This window comes from Haliotis asinina, chromosome 5, assembly GCF_037392515.1.
Source record: "Haliotis asinina isolate JCU_RB_2024 chromosome 5, JCU_Hal_asi_v2, whole genome shotgun sequence".
NCBI classification, from domain to species: Eukaryota; Metazoa; Mollusca; class Gastropoda; order Lepetellida; family Haliotidae; genus Haliotis; species Haliotis asinina.
Window position 1 is genome coordinate 14,138,183 of NC_090284.1, and position 21,744 is coordinate 14,159,926.

Genomic DNA, 21,744 nt, shown 5'->3' on the forward strand with positions numbered 1-21,744 from the left:
CTGGCCATCCCCGGATACGAACCGGGTATAGCAGTCATGTTGGCCCGTGATGGTTAAGCCTCTGATATAAGACCTGACTGGATTATCTCCCTTATACTTCAACTGCTTCTCCCAAAGCAACACAGTTGAATGTCATTCAGGAATTACGCTTTGGCTTGTTCACGAAATGGTTAATTGATATTTTCCTAAATCGCATTTTTAGGGGGGTCAAAATAAAATGGAACATAACTTCTTTGAATGGCGTCTAGAAATTAGAGCAGTAAGGAAGGATGACCATATATGGATGAACATGTTCTTTGTTGATGTTCGATTGGTGTAGGTTCTAACACGATGGAACATATTTAAAAGTGATTTCAGAGTGATTTCGTCAAGTAAAAAGGGCTGAACTTATTGTTATGCGCCAAGTCTGATATTTTCTTAGCATCGTACATAATATTTAAGCTATTTAGTTGACATCTGCTATAAGTGGGTATTTTAAAGAACAGGTTTATTTTGTGCCTTATATGATTGCATTGAATATGACTCCGTAAGATGTTATTGAGACTGATTGTTATAACTGGTTACTAATACATGGTGGTATAGTATGCTGATGAGATAGGGTAGGATAGTAAAATATTCACATGCTATATAACCTGCTCACCCTGCTATATAACCTTCTCACCCATTTGTATGACATATTCACATGCTATATAACCGGTTCACCCTGTCATATGACCTACTCATCCTACTGTATAACATATTCACCTGCTATATAACAGAGTCAACCTGCTATACAACATATTCAGTTTATTATATAATCTTTTCACTCTTCTGTATAACATATTCACATGCTATATAACCGGTTCACCCTGTCATATGACCTACTCATCCTACTGTATAACGTATTCACCTGCTATATAACAGAGTCAACCTGCTATACAACATATTCAGTTTATTATATAATCTTTTCACTCTTCTGTATAACATATTCACTTGCTATATAACCTGTTCAACCTGCTATATAAACCATTCACCCTTCCATGTACCAATAACACGCTCACCATTAAGTCACATCCGGGTGCTCATGGGTGATTGATCTGTCCATCCTTGTTTACATCCTATTGGATCTTAACCTGTATGACCGACCTTATGTGCAGTTTATTCTGGCGTTTGTATCACTAGTTCACCTTTCACTTCAGCATCCTCATCATTCTCTACAACGTGTTAGCTGTCGTATCACGGTTAAATCATTCTGCATAACCTTTTCCCTATTCCTGTTCACAATTCTGTATAACACGTTGGTCCTTCTGTAAAACATGTTCACCCTTCTGAGCGATCTGTCCATTCTTCCTTGTAACCTTACTCGCCTGTATCATACCGAGTTCACCATTATATTTGGTTTAGCTGTTGGTCCCACCCCTGGCAATGTACATCCTGTGCCAGCGAGACCCGGACTTCAGTGAGGCCGCGCAGGTAAATTGATGAGTATTTGCCTTTAACGCGTCAATCAGGGAAATTTGATGCCAATTACTCCTCTCCCCTAGCTCTTATGACTGAATGACTGCGTGGGGGTCATCTCAAAATTATCTGAGTCATTTATAGCAGGAGTATTCCCGGCTGCGCCAAACGGTGACGTAATTTTGTGGAACGGAATCATAATTCTAACATGTGTTTAACAACTTCATAAGGATCTCTTTTGATGTAAGCTTGTAGATACATGCATACTTAAAACAGGTGAACTGATTTGCCGTTTCTCTCTCCTTCTTCATAAATTCGGGTCAGACTTCATCAAGAAGTGACTCCGTCGTCCGTTTTTTTATCTCGTGTATACCTACACCCACTCCGGCTCTTCCATAATCTAATCTTCAGAGACATCTTCTGAAATAAGCCACGGCTCTGGAAACACGTGTTTAAAATAATTGAATTTGTAACCTAACACTGAAAGTAGATATTGTCTGTTTATGTATAAAAACCCACGAAGAGCTAGCATTAATTCGCCCATGTCAGGCTCGCTCTTTGAGGTGGGCTCTCTAGCAGCGAGGGCAGAGGTAGATTTGTAATTTGCTCGTTTACCCAGGGGCATAAACTGTTTGAAAGCAGTCCCGAAGATTGATTAGTGCAGATGATGGCTTGAAGAAAATGATGACGAATTCGGGAAAGATGAAGCGGTTGGTGCCCGACTGCCGATTTGCTCAGTTTTCCGACAGACCATCTCGTTTCGGCCCAAGCTGTCATTCGTCAGTTGGAAGGGCCAGGTGCTAAAATCAGAGCATTCAGACGAAATTGGTCTAAGATGAAATTGTATTCATCTTTAAAGGGTAATTGGAAGGGCGTCTAAACAATTCGCCGATGGAAATTGTTTATTAAACATGCCATTCATTACACAAACACACAGTCGCAGTGAACGCTCTATCTGGAATTAAAAAAGCTGACGGAGGTCGAAGTTGTGGAAGTTTGGAAAGTTAATAGCCATTAGATTTTAAAAGGGTGAAATTAGAGGAAACTGTCGTTAAAATATTGTTTTAATTTGGGATAGTTTACCGTTATATATGAGTAAATGTTAGTTGTTATGGTAACAGAAAGAGGAAATGTTTTTCTTTTCCTATGTGAGGAATTTTTTAAATGCTAATGACAGTTAACGTATTAAAGGGACAGCTTTAGGTTTTACACAGTATAATGACAGATTATCGTGGGAAGCGGGTGTTGCGGTCGGGCTTAAGTGTGTAATTCAGGTATCAGGACTGCCTATCACATGTCAATGTAAATAGCGTTCAGGAAAAACAGAGTTGTTTATGTGTGTTCAATGGTCGACTGTAGACGCTGGAACGATGGTCTAGAATGTCGTGTGTCGGATCGCAACGAGGAGTAGAACTTTGGGGAAGATTTCTCAGATTACCAACGTTTCCCACTACGGCTACCGTTAGAGTGATGGGTAACCACAAAGAGGTTACAGGGTAACTGGGAGAAAGATTATAGAGCAATCTGAGGTGTCACGACACCGTGCAGAATGTGGTTATGTCAGAATGTGGTAGGTGTTACACACAGAATGTGGTACGTGTTACATATAGAATGTGTTACATTTGGAGTGGGAACGTTGATACATATAGAATGTGGTAGGTGTTACAGGTAGACTGTGGTAGGTGTTACAGGTAGAATATGGTAGGTGTTACAGGTAGACTGTGGTAGATGTTACTTGTAGAATGTGATAGGTGTTACATATAGAATGTTGTAGGTGTTACATTTAGAATATGTTACATTTAGGATGTGATAGGTGTTACAGGTAGTCTGTGGTAGGTGTTACATATAGAATGTGGTAGGTGTTACTTGTAGGTTGTGGTAAAGGTGTTACTTGTAGGTTGTGGTAGGTGTTACTTGTAGAATGTGGTAGGTGTTACTTGTAGAATGTGGTGGGTGTTACGTGCAGCATATGATCACCGTCAAAGATAGAATGTGGAAGGTGTTGTGGATGGCATGTTTATCTGTGACGAGTAGAATATGATAGCTGCATCACGACTACAGTGTGTTAGGTGTTGCAGGTAGATTGTGAAAACTAAGTTGCGTAGACTGTTCTCTGTGGTATGGATAGATTATGGTAGCTGGTATGGGCTGAATGTAACAGCTTTTCCGGGTAGATTGTGGTACATGTAATGGGTCGATTGTAGGAGTTACTATGGGTAGAATGTTCCAGCTAAATATAGTATGGGTAGAATGTTCCAGCTAGTATGGGTAGAATGTCCAAGCTACTGTGAGTAGAATGGTGTACTACGGATGAGTACAATGCACGAGCGGAAGAACACGGCAGTAGGTAGACTTGTAGGGAAACGGGGCTTAGAAAACGCTCTTGCGTTTCGATATTCGATGATTTGTGAATTGATATCCAGTGTAAATAAAAGGCTTGAGATGATTGTTTAGATTATTTAGCAGACTATTGTATGAAATCGAAAAAAGGGATAAAAAAGCATACGTTTATAAAGACGTCACGAACAATGGCGAATCTGATAACTTACACCTTTTGATATCGGACACGTCAGTATGACTCCACGCTAGTTAATTAAGGTAGTGAAGGTATTTTTTAACTTCTTTCGTGGGTAGATGAATTTGATATCGAGTGATTTTTCTTATTCATTCAGCCCCATTCTAATCATTTATTACAGAAATAGTTTTAATACGTTTGTCTATTTGATATTTGAGATCATTTTATGATTTAAGAGCCAATCCAAGCGTAAGACGTTTTTGTTCTTTGAAACCTGTTAAAACATGTGTTTCTCAATAACATATCAAAACTAGGTATTTTTGTTTTGACGCTCTATAAAAAGCATATATCCATTTAGGAAATACGAGGCAGGATAACTTTCTGAATAATTTGTGGAATTGTGAAAAGATTGAGGAGTTCATTACTTTGTTTTTTTTCTACTGCGAGGAAATCATTATCAGTTTGGTGTTTTAGAGTTTTGTGTGATGTCATTTTCTTTATGCGCGAACACGAGTAAAGGTATTAGGTGCGTTAACTGTCATGGCAAAAGCACATGTACTTTGAGTGGCAGACTCAGACTGAGAGACTGGGAGAGGGAGAGAGAGGAGAGAGGAGAGAGAGAGAGGGGGAGAGAGAGAGAAAAGAGAGAGAGAGAGAGAGAGGAGGAGGAGAAGAAAATCCAACGCAAATACTAAACAGAAGGAGAGCGTGAGCTGCAGGAATCGACTACCAATTTTTTAGTTCCCCTTTGAGGCAGTTTTATGAGTTAAAACTTTCAAGCCAATAAGTCAGTAAAATTGAATAACATTCCAGTATGTGCACTCTGTAGTGATAAATCTATCACTGTTGAAAACAACTATAATATAGACACCGTCATCTCTCATGGAAGAATGGCCAAGTTGGAATCTTCATCGTCACTTGATAGACAGGGATGGGATACAAAGGAATTTTAAATCTTCGGAATCATTTACTTGGATATAAGAATCGAAGCTGGTCCGGGTTTTATGCCGCGATTAGCTTATCATTGTATATAATGAAATGCTCAAGAACTGTATGAGGATAGCAAGCGTATTTTCTAATGATTTATATATATCATATTCATCTTTCATTACTTACTTAATTATCAGAGTTCACTGAGATGGGAAAATGATAGGAAATATTGCGATTATATGTAAATTATGGAGTATGGTGTTATGTTAAATAAGCCTTTGTAAGTGTCCCGGTATTTTTTTTAAATTTGAATTTTGTTTAAAAGTTTAACAATTGAAAGTGCTTAGGGCACTTCATTGTACCCAGCACCTAAGTACGCCTATTCACATGTATGGGTTGCAGTAGGTCCTCACGTATGCTGATTTTAAGAGGCGACTTGCAGGTCCGGTTACTTGATACAATACCCCGACTTCGTTGTTCATAACATCAATCACTTGATTGTCGTGTCCAGACTCTACATCATAAGAGTAATATTGCCGAGTGCAGCCTAAGACAACCAATACATGCACTCTTATCTCCAAGTTTAAATTCAGTACATACATACTGAGTGAGTGAGTGAGTGAGTGAGTGAGTGAGTGGGTGCGTGAGTGCGTGAGTGCGTGAGTGAGTGCGTGAGTGAGTGAGTGAGTGAGTGAGTACGGCTCCAAATCGCTTTTAGCAATATTCCAGCAATATCATAGGGACATAGGACGTGGGCTTGACACTCTGCACCCATGTGGCAATATAACCCCGATCTTCGGCATAAGGAGCGTACACTTTGGCTCAGGCTACCTACCCCAAAGAGATTATCCTCAAGAGGCATTGTTGTGGCTTAGAACAATATACGCATCAGTCTTAATTCTAAGGGTAATCTTTTTCATGGATATTGCGAGATTATCACGGGTCTGTGTGTTGGTACAATTTCTTCAAAGTATTTATGAAGTAGGCAACGTCATAGAGTAAAGAGAGCCACACGCCGTGACAATATTATGTCGTTAAAACAGCACCATCATATGCTTGGACGTTGAACCGTAACTGGATCTTCGCATCTGTCTACGTTTTATCGTTATCAAAGTGATATCGTTTAATCTAAGATTAAAGCGGCCTGTTTCAGGCAAACTGTCGAATAAATGGCCCAGCCGATTTGTGTAATTATGTAAATTGTCTCAAGGTACTTTGCCTAAGCGAACTCATCCATTTATTAGATTGTCTGGCTATTTCAGTCCTCATACAAATATCCTCGATAGGGCAACTCAAGCATATACAGTACTATGTTCAGGAAAACCTGTTAGCAATCAGTCTTTCACGATCCGTTTGCTTGTGTTTGCAAGCCCTTGCGGTTACAAGTAAATTGGACCCGTGGTGATGACCGTAATACTTGGTATTCGGTAACCTTGCTTGTCTTAAGAGGGTCAGGTGGTCAGGCTTGCTGACTTGCTTGACACATGACATCCCAGTTGTGACGATCGATGTTCATACTGTTGATCACTGGTTTGTATTGTCCAGACTCGAATATTTACAGACTGCCGCCATGTTGCTGGAATACTGCTGAGCGCAGTGTTAAACAGTAATCAGTGAATCAATGGTCTTAACTTGCATAAGTCCCAGATCAGAAATCAAGCGAAGTTTGGTCCCAGTTCCCTCGCAGCGAAAGGGTACCAGACAGGATGAAATAAGAATGTAAATGCAAAACGTCTTGCGTTTACAAAGCACGGACAGGACGGACTTTGTATACCCGTCATTGAGCTGAAAATGCAATAGCCACTGATCCACTGACTAATGTGACATTGTTAGGGTCGTAGTCCATTCATTTGTCTATATCAAGATTGTAGTTGACAACATTATATAACATAACATACAGAAATACTCAGATAAATACGGGCAGACAAACATGATGTTGAAAACAGATTTTATTGGAAATATAAAAATATCTTTCGCTACTTTTACTCCAGTCTGGCCATATGACAGCAGGTGCCTCGAGTGCTAGTGTGGTGTCCTTGTCCTGTTGTGTCTCTGGTGTATAGTGTTGTTTGTCTAGTGTCTAGAATCGGGTGTCTAGTCTCGTGTGTAGTACGTTGTATCTAGTGTCTTGTGTCTAGTGTCTAGTGTCTAATGTCTAGTGTCTAGAATCAGGTGACAGGTCTCGTGTGTAGTATGTTGTGTCTAGTTTCTAGAGTCCAGTGTCTTGTGTGTAGTGTCTAGAATCTGGTGTCTAGTCTAATGTCTATCATGGTGCGTCTTGTATCAAGAGGAGCTGATGACCACTGGCGTGTCTTCTTGTGCCACGATCAGAGTTCACTGGTCCGCTTTCGATGTTAGTATGAGGTGTTTCGTCTACAGAGTCCAGTGTCTATTCTAGTGTCTGGTGTGTGGTTCCCAGTGTCAAGGGTATGAGTATATAGCAGTCTAGTGTATTTGGTCTGGCGTCTAGACTAGTGTCTAGTAAACCGAGTCTAGAATCTAGAGTCTGCTGTCTAATGTGTGGTGTCTAGAGCCAGTGTCCTGCCTAGTATGTTGCTATTTGTATCTTTTATCTTGTATAACCTAATATTTAGTGTGTGGTTCCTATAGTGTCTAGAGTATGTTGTCCTGTTTAATGTCTAATGTTGTATAATAACGTTCAAACGTCCAATGTCAACTTGCAATATTCCCTTGACAATGTGCTCTGGCTCTGTTCACATCTAAACTTGACCAGTACCCTACCCATCCCTCACACACACGCACACGCGCAAACACGCACACACTCACGCACAAAATACATCTCACCCACGCGCATGCACAAAGTACCACTTACTCTCGTCTAACATCTCAAAAATATATAAGTGACTATAACTTAATGAAGATTTGGTTTTTGTGGAGTCTCACATGTATCAAACCAGTTTGTAATACTTGCGTAGGACTTCCGGTATCGGTCCACCTGATGCAACCTGGAGCAGATATTACACTCGCCCAGACCCCTCCCCCACACCCTGTATTGCGCACGACGCTTAAGGTATTCTACATATATATCACGGTTATTTTTCAGGTATTTCAGATGCTTAACCAGGTCGTGTGGGGACCGGAAGTCGGCTGTGTTGAGAAACAAGTCTTTTGGATAAATTTGAGCGTAGTTAGCTTTGCCTCTCACAATCGGCAAAATATTGTAAGAAAATGTCTTAAATAGTTTTTCTGTCACATAATCTTGACAAAATAGACTTTCGAAGGACAAGTAAAACCAATGCTGGCCATAGCATCTACTGAGCTGGTCTTCTCCGTTGTCTTCCATACATTTAGGCTTGCCACACCTTCCCACAATGTCGACATCAATGTACTTCTGGAGCTCCTCCACGTACTTTTCCCGTCGGCTTCCTGAGTGACAGTTACTCACGAACCACAAAACAGATCTGGTCTTCTTCTTCATGACGTCCGTCCAATTATACGTCACCACGTCCTTTGGTTTTTTCAACGTCAAATCTCCATACGAAGCCACGAAATCTGAGTTCCGCTGGTACGTCAAAGTCCAGTTGAAGATGGTATCCCAGTCACCGCCCGGAAATTGGGACGCATAGTTCGCCCATGGTTCCTTCGCGAAGAAGATCCATACCTGGTTGTGACTGGTTCTGACTGGTTTTTCCTTTACTTTATTCCTGGATAGTAGGAATGCATCCACTATGACAGCATCTGCATCTGCGAGTCTAGATTTATTGCTGCTGGTGACACACTGATATTTTCCACATGATATTATTTTCGAAGGTTTGTGCTTGCGATAGCTAGGAATCATGTGCCATACTATAAGTCTGGGCTCACGTTTCTCGACATTTTGTGAAGATTTGGAGGCACCGTATTTGTTCTCAACGTATTGTAAAGGTTTTGGGACACTCTGTTTGTTCCCAACGTATTGTAAAGGTTTGGGGACACTCTGCTTGTTCTCAACGTATTTTACAGGATTGGAGGCACTCTGTTTGTTCTCAACGTATTTTACAGGATTGGGGGCACTCTGTTTGTTCTTAGCGTATTTTACAGGATTGGAGGCACTCTGTTTGTTCTTAACGTATTTTACAGGATTGGAGACCCTCTGTTTGTTCTCGACATATTGTATTGGTACGGAGTCTCTGTGCTTGTTCTCCGCGTATTGTAAAGGTTTGGGGTCGTCGTTCCTTAGTAATTTAGGGAGACCATGTTGAATACGCAGGTTCTCTTTACGTTCCACCTTCGTGTCGTTTTGCTTTTTCTCTTCTGCCCATAATTTAAGGAAATGTGGGGTATTGTGATGCTGTAAAATACTCTGTGTTGGTTTGGGGACGTAACGTCTGTCTTTGACCTTCAAGTTAAACACGCTGACTGGCGTTGATGCCGGAAGTTTTGAGTGGAACAGGTAGCGGGACACGAACAGCAGTGTCAGCGATGCTGCTAATACTAGCAGTGTCGTCTTCACAATCCTGTAAAGAAGAAGAAGGTTTAATAATTATGAATCAGTGAGTGAGTGGGTGAATGTGGTCTTCTGAACGCCGTCGTGGACTGTTTTCACTTTTATCAGGACGTAGTGGGGGATAACAGCTTAGTGAGTGAGTGAGTGAATGAATATGGTCTTCCTGACGCCTCTGTGGGGGGAGTGTTTCGGTTAGGTCACTTCGTAATGCTGACTGAAAGCTGCTTGAGCGAGTGAGTGAGGTTTCACGCATCAATGTCACGTCGGGAGACACCATGTCGGACATTGAACCGTGATGAGCGAACTCTCTAACCACTTGGACACTAAGACGCAGTCAACATCAACAGAATCCAACACATCAGGCAACTGTGGATAGTGCTGTTATGTACCACGAACTTACCATCAACACATCAGGCAACTGTGGATAGTGCTGTTATGTACCACGAACTTACCATCAACACATCAGGCAACTGTGGATAGTGCTGTTATGTACCACGAACTTACCATCAACACATCAGGCAACTGTGGATAGTGCTGTTATGTACCACGAACTTACCATCAACACATCAGGCAACTGTGGATAGTGCTGTTATGTACCACGAACTTACCATCAACACATCAGGCAACTGTGGATAGTGCTGTTATGTACCACGAACTTACCATCAACACATCAGGCAACTGTGGATAGTGATGTTATGTACCACGAACTTACCATCAACACATCAGGCAACTGTGGATAGTGCTGTTATGTACCACGAACTTACCATCAACACATCAGGCAACTGTGGATAGTGCTGTTATGTACCACGAACTTACCATCAACACATCAGGCAACTGTGGATAGTGCTGTTATGTACCACGAACTTACCATCAACACATCAGGCAACTGTGGATAGTGCTGTTATGTACCACGAACTTACCATCAACACATCAGGCAACTGTGGATAGTGCTGTTATGTACCGCCAACTTACCATCAACACACCACAGATTGCAATAAGCATAATATTATTAATACTACTAAATGCAGTTTCATTGGAACTTTAATTTTAGATCACCCACAGTGTGTACGTACCTGGTTTCCCTAAAATAAACACACACAGACAAACCGCTCGCATTCACCTCACACCTACGCACGCACACAAACACATCACACGAAATGTCCTGACTCTTATGTCACATGTCTAAACAAGAAGCTGAATTTGAAATAGGTTTGGCAAACGCTTTGAGCTGGTACGTTCTGTATCTATTTCTTCCGTCCGTTTAATGCAGTAACTGCATATCAATATTGTGATGTGAAAAAATATATGTATGGCTGTCTCGTGTTTCCCGCCGCTGTGTAAATCTAAGCTCAGGGGATTATCCTCGGGGATACTCACAGCTGAATTTCGATCAGCAGGTATACTTTGGGCTCATGCGAAATAATGATATCCTGGAAAGAGCTCATTCGTGACTTATACTGACGGACAAAAGAAACTACACACTTGTTGTAATCCTGAGATAATCTTCCCAAAATAACGTAAATGTTATGAAGAGCATTCAAACCTAGAAGGGACATTGTCGCCCTCTCACTTTAAATGGAATTCTTGACGGGACATTGTCGCGTTGTCGTATTGTTGCGTTGTTGCCCTCTCAAAAAAAAAAAAGAAAAAGGAAAAACAACTAGCAAAAAGAAGTAGAATTTTAACCATAGCGTGATACAGCGACAATGCAAGAACGCGAAATTTCGGCCATTTGTCACATTGTCGTTGTGTTGCGCTAACGTCTTCGAGTGGCATTTAGAAGTTGACGTCATGAATAACGAGGACAGCTCCATGGATATACAACTTCTTAAATATTAATATGAGCGACATTTCTGTGTAGCTACAAATACTGTTATCAGTATGTGTCGATATGTGTCGACCACGTCTGCGAGCCTGACTATCCAAGCCCGTTAGTCGCCTCATACGGCAATAGTGGGTTACTGAAGATCAATTCTAACCTCATCACGGGTCTCAAGACGAAGCATTTAACCGCTAGCATACAATGCAAAAGTATTCCTTGACAACCAAATACTGCTAAACATGTTGCATGGTATCCATATCTGTTGACACGCCCCTACCCCATAGATATCCATGATAAACGGCAGTGTGTCACGCTCACAACAATATGTATAGTCAAGATATTTGATCCTTTATTTGTGTAAGTATGAACGCCAACAAAACTCTTTATTTTCCCAAGACAGTGAACATTTTACCTCCTTAGCACCGGAACTCATCGTAAATAAGACAGTGAGTGAGTTTAGTTTTAAGCCGCTTTAAGCAATATTCCAGCAATATCACGGTGGAGACGCAGAAATGGGCGTAGCTTAGACAGACGCTGTAATTGGACACAACTTGCATTTAAATTAGTCTTTTTTCTGTGTTTTTCATCTTCCGCTCGACCGGAACTTTCCTTCCGATGTGAAAACCAAAAACCTATATGTTTTCTTGTCTCATGTTTCTCGCCGCTGTGGAAATATAAGCCCAGGGGATGTATAGATACACTCTCTTACTCTTGCACATTTCTTAACAGACTGCACACCTCTTATAAAGACAGCTTCATATATCTTCATCTACATTTATAAACGTGGTTCCGGAACAAAGCAACAAGATCTGTACCATCATTACCAATGCCATTACCAAGTACGTAATCGATATTTAAGCACATCATAAACTAAGGACAAAGTATGGAAAAATCCCATCATGAATACATTTTCCCAAGCCACTCTCTTGGTGAGCGGTGGAGTAGTTTAGTGGTTAAGCGTTCGCTCGTCACGCTGAAGAATCGGGTTCGATTCCCCACATCGGTACAATGTGTGAAGCTCCTAGCTGGCGTACCCCGCCGTGATATTGGTAGAACATAGGTTGATCCAGAGGGAGGGAGGGGCTAACTTTCCCCCACCCCCTCCTCAAAAAGCTGTATCCGCCCCTGTAGAATAATGTTAAGAATCGTGATTAAACTAAACTCACTTATTCTTGCTGCTTTAGGTCGGAGATACGAAACCGATAACTAGATGCTGACGGGTTGAGACAAGTGACAGTGTATATACAGATGTAACAGACGTAAATTGTTATAATGTGGAGGACTGCTTCTATATTTGATAATGATAACTAACAATCAGTTTTACAAAGCTTAAATCATCACATGCATCGATAAAACAACATTAGAGTATAACGATATTGGCTAAAAAGCTAAAAGAAATAGCGACCTTTACTTTTGTCTGATAATTGACATATTCCTAGGACTTCTAAGAGCATTAATAACACTAATAACAATTACTCACTCTAATATTGTAAAGGGACCAAATTGACAAATGGCGAGGAAGAGATCAACATAAAGAATAGCAACGTTATTGATACGGGTAATGACTTCTCACAAAGCTCCGAGAGGAAAGACCTGTCCAGTACCGACCGAAACCTTTCCAGATCAGGTCATGAACAGATGAATACATTCCAATACCCTGTTGAAAATATTTGATCATACCGACCTCCAAACTCAACACACGTTTTTCACAGAGCCCTGTGTTAACGGGTCATTTTCACCGACCATGTAAATGTTTACATATGTCCAATTATATGTTTCAGCTACGCAAAGCAAGATCGAAATTGATCGCTCATGTTCGCCACTATTGGTATAACCCTAGCCTTGCTCTGAGACTGTATGTGACGCTGAGCTCATGGATGTATGTACAGTCATTTTATCCTTCGAAGAGGTAAGTCCAGACAAGTCGACAATTCATTTAAATACATGTTTGTTTTAAATACATTAACAAATGCATTAACTATTTTTGAGAAAGTATCTGTCAAACAACTGATTTTTACTTAAGATGCTTGTGCAAGTCTAGTATAACCCCTGTTATATGAGTTGTTCAATCCCAAATTCCTCATGTTTAAAACATATGGAGCGAAGTACTTAACCACAGTTAATATGGCGGCGATAGCCATGCATAAACTAGGTTCGGCAGAGAATGTCTAAAGCTTTGCAACAAGTAGCGACACGCCCAAACTAGACTTGTCGCCAGTCGATTAACGCTAAACAAACGAATCACTTCCAATTAAAGGTTGGTATATGCATTTAGGGTATTAATAATTACAACGAGAACACTCTTGCCAACATTAGTACAGAAATACACGTATTAGGACCGGAGACATAGCCGCCACCCATACAGGTCTCTGTTCCAATAAATCAGTCATTGAACCGTTACTGTTACCGATGGGTATTGAAAACACGGGTCGGAGGGCAAACAAGACGTATGGCAATGGTCGTACATTTTGTATTATCAGTGAGGTTTTTAGTCAAAAATTACTCACCGAAGACCGTACATCCAGTAATTACATCTTCTGGCATTGGCCATCGCCAAGACTCTCAGCATATCGTTTCCCAGTTTCCAAGGGAGGGTGTTTTCTTTAGGAAAAGCAGGTCACCCTAACATGTAAGCCGGGGGTGACAGCTGTAAACAGATCTACATTCACGCTAGGTTGGTTCTTGAATATACATTGGTGCTGTTTCGTTGTCAATCCGGGATATGTTGTTGTTGTAGTGTTGTAATGGATAAATTGAGCTGTTGTACGGTGTTATATTGAAAGCACCGTCGGTATTAGTTCAACCGTTGAATAGCTTTCTAAAGGGGAGTGGGGGAGGGGCGCATAACCGAAGTATATACCACCACAGTATCAAATTGTTAAGTCGAGCATAACATTCCCTTAACACGTGATACGTCAAAAGGCTGTGTCGTGGATATAGGGAGTATTACATTGCATGTTGAAGGTAACGATGAAGGGTAGTTATTAAATCCAAGTCTGGCTAATTGCAAATTAGCTTGTTAAGCAGATTGTGATAAGTTTGTCTGAAATATTTTTTGCATCGAAAGAAATAGGAATTTCCAAATTTACATAAAAAAAGGGTGAAGTGCACTCTGGCAACTCGCCTAATTGTACTTCTTCCCATATATCTGCCTCAAAACATATACTGATCGAGTTACGGCCCTTTGATATGCAGGGATATGCTGTTTTTTGTGAACCCTAGATAAACTTTGGCTATGGTCGTTGGTCTGCCTGACCTCTGAAAAACATATAATTCAAATGGGTCCACTATAGTTCCTGTCGGGCGTGTAGCAATTTTTTTCGCGTAAAACAACGGTTGCAAAGCTTAATATTAGATAGTACTGGGGGCTTGTCCAACCCTTTTAGCAAAATCCTGTGAAAGCCCAAGCTTTTCTATAAAGGTATAGCTACGTCTCTGCTTATGGGTACACGCTCAACGTAATAAACGTAATAAATAAAGTTCTAATCCAGCTGTATGTTTCATTTTTGACTCACCAACTTCTAGAATGCCCATTAAACAAATACTATGATTGAATTATGTTTTGGCAAGGGTTAACACATCTATTCTGCATGAAACCATAACGGTTCATGACGTATGATCCATGATTTATGATTTCAAAATGACGACGTCGTCTGTGACATCGATCGATTGGTAACGTCACCCCGTGCAGGTAGTTGCGACGGAAGTATGCAACTCCGCTATCGATAATGTTCTATCAACTCCACTGACAAGATACTCCACCTTGAAGTCAGCTCTATCTGTCTGCCCGAGAGCCAGCCACATCCTACTCAGCACGTGGCTGCACACCCCAGACAGGTCACGTGCTCAACACTCACGTTAAAACCGGAAGTGTACATAACCTGTCATACGTTAATCTAAATATCCGGTGTAGATGCGGGCGAACGGATGCATTTAGGAAAAGAAAACATAACTGAACTGAGTACATCTCCAATTAACAACTAATTAGATATGTTAGTAACTGCACGAGTGATCGTTGCGGTATTGTTGGGACGTTTGTCGCCGTGGTCATCTGTCACGTTCATCATTATCTCAACATCAAGTTTTGAACTTCAAGTCCTGTTATGGTTTCAACATTCGGGTCAGAACGACTTTCATGAAAAAAACTCTAGTTATATAATCAATTAGAAGAATTCGTTCCTGAAAATACACAATGTTGACTCTAGCAGGTATACTTTGGGCTCATGCGAAATAATGATATCCTGGAAAGAGCTCATTCGTGACTTATACTGACGGACAAAAGAAACTACACACTTATTGTAATCCTGTACATATACATTCATGTATTTTTCTTATTTTCTCATACAACCCCGTTCGGTATTGAAAGGAAGCAGTGACAACATATACATTCATGTATTTTCCTTATTTTCTCATACAACCCCTTTCGGTATTGAAAGGAAGCAGTGACAACATATACATTCATGTATTTTTCTTATTCTCTCATACGACCCCTTTCGGTATTGAAAGGAAACAGTGACAACATATTCATTCATGTTTTTTTTTCTTATTTTCTCATACGACCCCTTTCGGTATTGAAAGGAAACAGTGACAACATATACATTCATGTTTTTTTCCTTATTTTCTCATACGACCCTTATTGAAAGGAAGCAGTGACAACATATACATTCATGTCTTTTTCATATTTTCTCATACAACTCCTTTCGGTATTGAAAGGAAACAGTGACAACATATACATTCATGTATTTTTCTTATTTTCTCATACGACCCATTTCGGTATTGAAAGGAAACAGTGACAACATATACATTCATGCATTTTTCTTATTTTCTCATACGACCCCGTTCGGTATTGAAAGGAAACAGTGACAACATATACATTCATGTTTTTTTCTTATTTTCTCATACGACCCCTTTCTGTATTGAAAGGAAACAGTGACAACATATACATTCATGTATTTTTCTTATTTTCTCATACAACCCCGTTCGGTATTGAAAGGAAGCAGTGACAACATATACATTCATGTATTTTCCTTATTTTCTCATACAACCCCTTTCGGTATTGAAAGGAAACAGTGACAACATATACATTCATGCATTTTTCTTATTTTCTCATACGACCCCTTTCGGTATTGAAAGGAAGCAGTGACAACATATACATTCATGTATTTTCCTTATTTTCTCATACAACCCCTTTCGGTATTGAAAGGAAACAGTGACAACATATACATTCATGCATTTTTCTTATTTTCTCATACGACCCCTTTCGGTATTGAAAGGAAGCCCCAGTGAGGTGGGAGACTGAACCATTGACGAAAATCTAGACTTACTTCTTTCAGGTCTAGAACATTACAGTTAGGGGTGAGCGAAAGGAAAACAATTTGGTTCCGGGATCCTATCGCAGGCTTACAGGCCCCTGCAAGCTGAAGCTGTCGGTGTGAGTCGTCCTTTCCTGCAATTTATGGTATAGATCTCCATATGTATATAACATTGGCCTGCGACCACTTGATACACGTGAAGACACGGGTTATAATTTTTTTCAGCAACCCATGCTTTGACAACGGGATCGGGTAGTAAGACTGTTGGTGGATGCAACAATCGTAGATCTATGCCCAAGAGATTGATCATTGTCTGGTCCCGATACAGTTGCTTACAGACAGCCGCTACCTAGCTTGAATATTGCTGAGTGAGGTGTTAAACAACGATCCCAATCCCATCCTGCACACACACACACACACACACACACACACACACACACACACACACACACACACACACACACACACACACACACACACACTCACACACACAAGCAAAAAGAACATTGCAAAAATAAACACCACCACCACCAACAACAACAATGTAAAAACAACAACCCCATGCCATTAAAAATACCCCATTGCCTTAAGGTCCCCACGTTGGCATGTGATCAAAATGATTTCTGCATATCGTTGCAATGTCAACACCATGGTGTGTGTGTGTGTGCGTACGTGCGTAACATAGACATGATCATTGTACATGGGAAGACTTTGATATTCATGTTGCAGTGCACGAATATGACCTTGACATTTCTGCTACAGGGCCTAGTGCCGAGGTATTTATACCATGGGGCCCGAGGTTGACACTCATGATTATATTTAGGTGCCCGATAAATGTATTGATATGTCTTTACAGTGCCCTGGGAAGACATGCGTGTTTCCGTTCCAGTAAAGGCCTTGTTATTTGTGTCAAAATGACTTCAGGAAACCTTGATCGTTATGTCACAGCACTCGCACTGACAAATGCCCTCATCTCCTGCAGAGACACTTCCTGCACATTGAGACATTAATGATATGCCTGGCCCACTTGTCGGGGAAATATCTTCGGCATTTATTAAAAGCATATTTTAATGATCAGATTGTCAATGCATCTAAAGCTACAGGGGGTATAAGCTGAAATTCAAGAGCATTAAACTACTACAATTAATGAATTAGATCGCTCTGTTAATCTGATGCGCTGATTACAAAACCACAGTGCACTTGCTCATTGCTAATACTCTTCTTTTGAAAAAAGATAGAGATACTGAGCATAATTGAATCAGAGTGTCGTTGTTGCTCCGCCAAATGACGCTACCTCAACTTGAACACTATTGCTGGACGTATCGCCTAGTCCCCGACTTCATTTATTCATTACCGTAGCTCGTTGGACTGTATAATTAATGATAATTATCGCGAAAGCCTCAGCTAATTGTTGCCAATTTCCTTTTATTGGACTGTTTCTTCAAATCACTAGCTCTTTTGTTCACTGGAGCTTCCAGTAATTTTTCAATGCTACCACATTTTAGTGGAAATCGATGTCCACCCAAAGCCTCGTTTTCGTCCCTACTGGTTTTCTCTCTCCATTGCGCCACCGGCTGTTGTTTCTGTGATGGCGTTGCACTCCGCAACCCTCGCGCTGCACTCTCTCAACGCTGATCTTTGTTTCCAAACACCAATCCATACCTACGTGTGGACTCTGGGTCAAATAGTGCACATATCTCAAGCAAGCCATTTTATCATGGCACCGAGTGCGCGGACTCAAACAAGCATTGTTTTGCTTTCATATGCTCGAAAGTCGATTGTATTCAGACGAATGAACGCCTATTTGAAAACCTACCAGTGTATTTGCATGAATGAAAGGAATTCGACGTTCAGTTGGTGATTAGGGACTCCGCGGAGATCGGTTGTTGAGAGACCAGCTGGTACCAATACAGGTTAGCTCTGTGGGACATTATAAAGTCGTACCTAGATCCTTGATAGGGGGATACAACCAGCATCCATATATAGCATCTCAAGTGCCTCCATCAAAGGACTCAGGACGTCGGCGTCTTTTATGCGTCAGATATAGTCCTGTGTCTTCACGCCATTACTGTCCAATGTCGTTACGATCGTCTTAGTGCCACGGTCGCTTTGTAGAATAGAGCCTGGGTGGTCGGAATATCTGTTGTGAACAATAGTGCTGTCTTCACGGGAGTGAGTGAGTTTAGTTTTACGCCGCATTCAGCAATATTCCAACTATATGGCGGTGGGATGTAAATGATCGAGTCTATACCAGACAATCCAGTGATCAAAAGCTATCCCAATTGAAGGCTATCAATTGGGATATCAACTTATGGATCACGAGGTACACAACGTTTCCGAGTATAATCTTACTTTTTCATGCTCCTTGGTAAACGAATACACTTATGAAATAAACGTTGTCTTGTTCTTTAAACCGCATATGTTCATAGTCTTCCCGATTTGAACTGTTCATCAGTAACCCATGCTTGTCGTAAGAGTCGACTAACGGGATCGGGTGGCCAGGCACGCTGGCTTGATTGACACTTGTAGTCGTGTGACAATTGTGTAGATCGATGCTCTTGATCCAGACTCGGTTATTTACATAAAGCTGCCACATAGCTGGAATACTACCGTGTGTGACGTTAACGCAACATCACCGCTGAACTCGACATTACAGCATATCTCGACATCATAGCATAACCAGACAGAACAGCGTAACCCGACATCACAACATAACCAGTCTGACAGAACAACACGCTATCACAGCACAACTCGACATCACAGCATAACTCGATCACAAATTGTGACCGGTTAGGTATGGCCAGGTGGTTAATGGGTTGGTTTGTCACGCTGTTGACTCGGGTTCAATTCCCTTCATGGTTGCAATCGGAGGAGTCCATTTCTGATGACCCCCTGTGGCTACATGCCTGGAACACTGCTAAAGACGTGGCGAGATCCTGTACTCAGCTGTTCGTCACGCTACTGGTGTGGTACGACAAACCAATTCCTGGAGCCACACTACCACATAGGAGGGGATTTCAAACTGTGACGTAACGTGGTACCTCACCTCCTAATATTGAATATGGACGTTATAGCAAACCCACCACACCAGTAAATCAAAGATTATGCCCATTTTGTGATTCCGTAGAGCCTGAAGTTCATTTTCTTTCAAATTGTGCCTTTTACCATGATCTTAAAGGTAATTTTACTTTTAGCCCAGATGATAGTGATCGTTTGAAATTGATTATGGTAATGACTACTGCATTTTGATGATGCTATTGTTCCGTGGGAGGCAGTTACATTCTTAATATATTTTACGTATCTAGTTTTTATGCATGCTATGAACACAATCCGTCCAGACTGTGCATTGTACACACTTTTAAGTCTGTTTAGTAGTGTGTCGTAAGCCAATATTATTACTGGATGATATATGTTACCTAAGCAACTGAAACCCCGTTTTACCTGTAATAGATCATGTGGCACTTTGATAAAATATGTCTATCTATCTGTCTGTCTGTCTGTCATAAAACTGCAACATATGTCATATTTGGGATTTCACTTTCTCAGTCATAAAACTATATTCATCCGCTCATTCGTTTGTCGGAAGTGGACCGCGGATATTTATTTACGAGTCCTTATGAAATATATGCATTGTGAAACACAGTCACTCACACACATGTAGTATCTACCATTAAAAAAGTAGGGGGTGTTCCATTTTGCGAACATATCATTAACCAAAGTGGTTACATATGAGAAAACGTCATATATATCTATACAGATGAAACATTTCTCATCAACATTTTCCTCCTTGGCTTCATTATATTTTTTCCATTTAACATTCTCGTAAATCAACTATCCTCTACTGTTTTTCAGAATGGTAAACACACACACACACACGTGTGTGTGTGCGTGTGCGTGCGTGCGTGCGTGCGTGCGTGCGTGCGTGCGTGTGTATATATATATGAATGAACTGCTTACTACACAACATGTTTGACACATTTGAGAGGTTTCTGTACAGGACACAATACTGTAATTGTTCTAATTCTCCATTATCCTTTATTCTCTATTACACTTCAACGTTTCAATCAATGAACCATATTGATATTTTCCCATTCTGTTCTTTTCAAATCTCTGATTCAACATTTTGAAATGATATACGATTCCAACGGAAAGTCATTTTGTAATCTTCGATTGATATCGCACCCCGCATACGCAACCATGCCAAATGTACGAGCCCCAAATGAGTATAAGAAATCAAAAACATTTCCAAAAAACGCAATACATTCGAAGGACAACATTGAACCGGTTCCATAGAATTTATTCATGGAACAACATATTACCCAACCTTACACTGTTCCTCACGGCTCGATCCCCAAGTTTCCTTGCCGTATTTGCAAATATAAATAATTCAGCAGATTTGAATATGCCGTTATTTGCTTGAGTCTAACTGGTTCGCGACGAGCTCTCAGTAGCAGGCAAGACCGTGTGTATTCATTACTGTGATAGCCTGAGTGTGTCGAGGCTATAGCCAACGTGCAATCAGTTAGGTCGCTCCATTCACATCCTGAAATACAAATCAGAACAGCCAGGAAGGGGTTTAGAATGTTAATGAAAGCTACGCCATTCATTCCGTACTTTTGCTCAATGCGACGTGTGCAAATCCCTTAGGAAATGGCGATCAAAAGCGGGAGTGCAAATCTATCGACATCAAGGCATTCACTTTTAATCCTTTGGATTATTCATATAAAATTTCGAGGAAATGTCATAAATGTTTTATACTTCGCGCATGTGTAAATTGTGTTTTATGATGATTATCAAAGCTGTAATGACAGCAGTTCCGACTTGCATCCGACATTGGTCAATTGGCGCGTATATGCACGTGCCTCCTAACGACCGAGAGAGATAACGCCATAGTTGACCTTTAACCGCAGTTAGAGTAAGATCAAGGGAGATAATGCGCTGCCATATGACAGCCTGTTCCTTCACGGAGTACAGAAAATTTTAGAAAAGAAGGATTGTTGGTTGAGTATTGGCTTACGAGTTATGGTTTTCGAATATGAGGTTGGACTGGGGGTAGGGATTTGGTTTGGGGATTAGTGGTGGGGCGAACAAACGAGTTTGGGGCAAAAATCCTTTTGGGGCTTTTCTATTAAGATAATGACATAATAAGTGCTCATGTACAAGGCGGACATGATTGAGGTTCCCGTACTGTGAACTTTACAAAAATCGACACTTAACTGTCCAACGTGTTATGTAACTCTTAGCAACAAAATGTAGGTTCTTTTAATAAGATTAAAGTCGG

General features: G+C 40.8%; 1 protein-coding gene and 1 long non-coding RNA gene across 2 annotated transcripts in view; one reads left to right on the plus strand and one right to left on the minus strand.

The window, feature by feature from the left end:
• The window catches only part of LOC137284115 (uncharacterized), a 41,946-nt gene that overhangs the window by 16,629 nt on the left and 3,573 nt on the right, over nucleotides 1–21,744 (plus strand). The window contains exon 2 of the long non-coding RNA XR_010956884.1: nucleotides 12,933–13,060. This is a non-coding gene — a long non-coding RNA (uncharacterized lncRNA). The remainder of the gene's footprint in view (nucleotides 1–12,932; nucleotides 13,061–21,744) is intronic.
• LOC137284114 (3-galactosyl-N-acetylglucosaminide 4-alpha-L-fucosyltransferase FUT3-like) lies at nucleotides 6,814–13,720 on the minus strand. Its single transcript, XM_067815795.1, has 2 exons — nucleotides 13,659–13,720; nucleotides 6,814–9,339 (listed from the first exon to the last, which is right to left on the minus strand). The coding sequence occupies exons 1-2, from the start codon at nucleotides 13,718–13,720 to the stop codon at nucleotides 7,755–7,757; spliced, it is 1,647 nt and encodes a 548-aa protein (XP_067671896.1). The 3' UTR covers nucleotides 6,814–7,754.

What these genes read in the sequence shown, in the direction of transcription:
- LOC137284114 (XM_067815795.1), bottom strand. Translation starts at nt 13,720, where the DNA reads ATGCTGAGAGTCTTGGCGATGGCCAATGCCAGAAGATGTAATTACTGG. An exon ending in TACTGGATGTACGGTCTTCG is followed by an intron (nt 9,340 to 13,658) that starts GTGAGTAATTTT and finishes TCTTCTTTACAG; the next exon opens with GATTGTGAAGACGACACTGC.